The sequence below is a fragment of the Harpegnathos saltator genome, unplaced genomic scaffold (assembly GCF_003227715.2).
Source record: "Harpegnathos saltator strain DR-91 unplaced genomic scaffold, Hsal_v8.6 scaffold436, whole genome shotgun sequence".
Lineage (NCBI taxonomy): Eukaryota > Metazoa > Arthropoda > Insecta > Hymenoptera > Formicidae > Harpegnathos > Harpegnathos saltator.
The window spans coordinates 192,662-195,758 of record NW_020230246.1 but is presented as its reverse complement, the minus strand read 5'-3'; the positions used below and the strand labels follow the sequence as shown (position 1 = coordinate 195,758).

Genomic DNA, 3,097 nt, shown 5'->3' with positions numbered 1-3,097 from the left:
ATAGTTCTGTTAAAAGATTTAATAGAGGAGAATATGTAATGTAAAATAAGATTTTAATTAATATTATGATTACACACTGATTTTGTCTCCTGTATCAGATAAACCAACGATAAGCGATTACTACGCACACATATATATATATAAATATATATATATGAATTTTATAAATTGAAATTCTGTATATAATTATAAATCTTGCCTTTAAGTGCAACAAGAAAATATAAAAATATATATATCACGTCTTTTAATTATCTTTTGATCCTCTTATCTTATCTTATATGGCTGCATTCAAGAAAAAAGTAGCTTAGTAGTTTTTTTTTTGCGATATACTACTGGTATTTTTGTGACTATTTTGTGACTTTTTTAAATGATGCAAGCAGCTTGCGCTTCTCCAAAATGCCGTACAAATAGTGGTCGCCATTTTTTCCAGCATTTTTTTAATACGCTAGCAACTTTGTAAATCTGTTGAAAAAGCGTAAATTGATAGGTGTCATTTAGCGAAAAATTCATATTACAGCGTTTATTGAACTGCTTTTTCTATTGAACGCAGCCAGTATCACACATATTGCGTATAGTTGACGGCAAAAAAATTAAATATATTTTTTTCGTTACGTTTTAGAATAGATGAAAATTGTGAGAACAATCACATAATTTACACTTTCTTCAAAACTCATCAAATTAAAAAGTGTCGTAATCTTTTTACCGCCGACTATATGTTGGAGATGGTGTGTCTTTATACATGACAGCTATAAAGTGGCCTTCAGCGCTTCAGCCACTACTTAACAGCTATGGCCGCTACCAAGTTGAGCCGTGCATAATGTGAGAAAATATTTACTCGTACAAATGTTTAATAAAACACATCGATCATTAACTTGTTTTGTGCAGAAAAATGGCAGGATTAGAGGGCTACGAGAGCGTATATAGGGGTCGGCCTGTGAAATCGTGGGAAATGGGAACGTTTTATCCGCAGAGGTATCACGGTCGAGAGGTTATACGTCCTCTGGAAATACCTGTCGTCCATCCTTTAGCAGAAGATAATCCACCGATTGTTGAAGACGGTGAGTTCGTTGGAAATTATATTGTAATTTTTCGTAAGAATAATGTACCAGTGTCATTCACTCGTTACTTGACACTTTGCTTTGAGCCAGAATTCGCATCTTCTGTTCAACTATACCTATTGCATTTGTAATGTTTATATTTCAGATGCTGCTGTGAAAAAATATATAGGACTAGGTTGTGGGTTAGTAAGCTTAATTACGGAAAACCTCTTGATCCATCCCTTTGTCATATTACGCAGGCAGTGTCAAGTTAATCCAGGATCAACAAAATATCATCTAATACCTATAACTTTAGTACCAGTAATAATACGTTTGCATCAGACTCAAGGTGTAAATACATTATGGAAGGGGATCGGTTCAGTGTTACTTGTAAGAGGCATGACACTGGCTATTGAAGATTTAATTTCAAAAATCACACCATGGCCAAAGTAAGGTGACCGTTAAAATAATATATTTGTTATTTTCCAACATTTTATGGATTCTTACAGAGATTATTTCCTAAAAACTAAATGCTTAATTTCAGGAAAGTTACTTGTAATAGTTCTTTGAAAGCATTTGGCCAACATGTCCTTCTTAAATGGTAATTATGAGACAATATATAAGATATGTTATAAAAAATATTCACTTTGAAACGAAAGATTGATATACATATATATATATATATAATTTTAAATTTTGTAGCATCTCCATAGGTATAGTGACTCCTTTCTATTCTGCATCCCTTGTAGAGACTGTTCAGTCTGAAATTGCCTCTGAATGTCCTGGAATTTTGGATGTATTTCGGGATGGTGCAATTCGTTTGGTTGATGTCTGTAATAAGGGTAGACTCATCCCTATTTATGCTCTTGTGCCACCTACTATAATTTATGGAGTATCAAAATACCTTTTTACATTAACTACAAGGGGAGTCGCCAGTCGAATAATGCACATTAGATATAAGCATGTACAAGAAGCAAGAGTATGTAGTTTATTTCCTTTTCAAACGTATTTTAGTGTATATATGTGAATATAATAATGTACCTATAAAGGAATATCATTCTCTATTGTAGGGTGCGTACAGCAAAGATTTATTATCTGAAACTGTCATTCAAGATATAGAAATGCAGTCCGTACTTATTTCGATGTGTGCCGCGGATATTTTGTTTTATCCACTTGAAACTGTTATTCATCGACTACATCTTCAAGGTACACGTACTATTATCGATAATTTAGATACCGGAAAGAGTGTTACGCCATTATTAACAGGATATAGCAGTGCAGCCGATTGTTACCACACAATAATGTCAACTGAGGGACCACTTGGTCTTTATAAAGGATTCGGTGCTCTTATTTTACAATTTGCTGTACATGTTGTAGTATTGCGCGCAACAAAATGGCTCTTAACAGAATTAAGCACTATATTGATACCGAAAGCTAAACCAGTAAAATCACAAAAACCTTCATATTATGATGAGATTTAAAGAAAGAACTACTCCTGTAACAATATATGAAATCACATACATATATATATATACATATATATATATATACATATATATATATATATACATATATATACATACATATTTAACTTATGGCAATACGGAACAAAAGATAGAATTGGTAATGAAAATAATTTACATTACTGTTAATATGAATTAAGAATTTCATAGTAGGAAGAATTTTCATAATTCTTTCCATGTGATTGATAATAGATATTTTTTATCATGTACGTGTGAATGTAAATTGTTGTGCAAATTTTGTATTTTATTGTATATTTTACAATCGATATAAATTCTATAAACCAACAACTCCAGCGTGTAAAACTTCTTAGAATATATAGTATCCTGAATTTATGAAATACAAACAGTATTTGTAGATATTTAATCTTGAATGATAGGTATTATTCTCATCTATTAATACTTTCAACACACAACAAAATGTGTAAATAGTCAAGTGGGATTTTGTTATAATACTATCATGAATACATAAGATAAATATATGTTACAAATTGTTTATGAAGTAAATAAAGCAAGTGTAATATGGTTTTGTATAGATTT

At 31.2% G+C, this 3,097-nt stretch overlaps 1 protein-coding gene across 1 annotated transcript; it reads left to right on the top strand.

The window, feature by feature from the left end:
• The first annotated feature begins 724 nt into the window (after positions 1 to 724).
• LOC105184922 (solute carrier family 25 member 46) lies at positions 725 to 2,573 on the top strand. Its single transcript, XM_011144046.3, has 6 exons — positions 725 to 819; positions 886 to 1,058; positions 1,204 to 1,486; positions 1,582 to 1,638; positions 1,740 to 2,016; positions 2,108 to 2,573. The coding sequence occupies exons 1-6, from the start codon at positions 740 to 742 to the stop codon at positions 2,516 to 2,518; spliced, it is 1,281 nt and encodes a 426-aa protein (XP_011142348.1). The 5' UTR covers positions 725 to 739; the 3' UTR covers positions 2,519 to 2,573.
• The last annotated feature ends 524 nt before the right edge of the window (positions 2,574 to 3,097 follow it).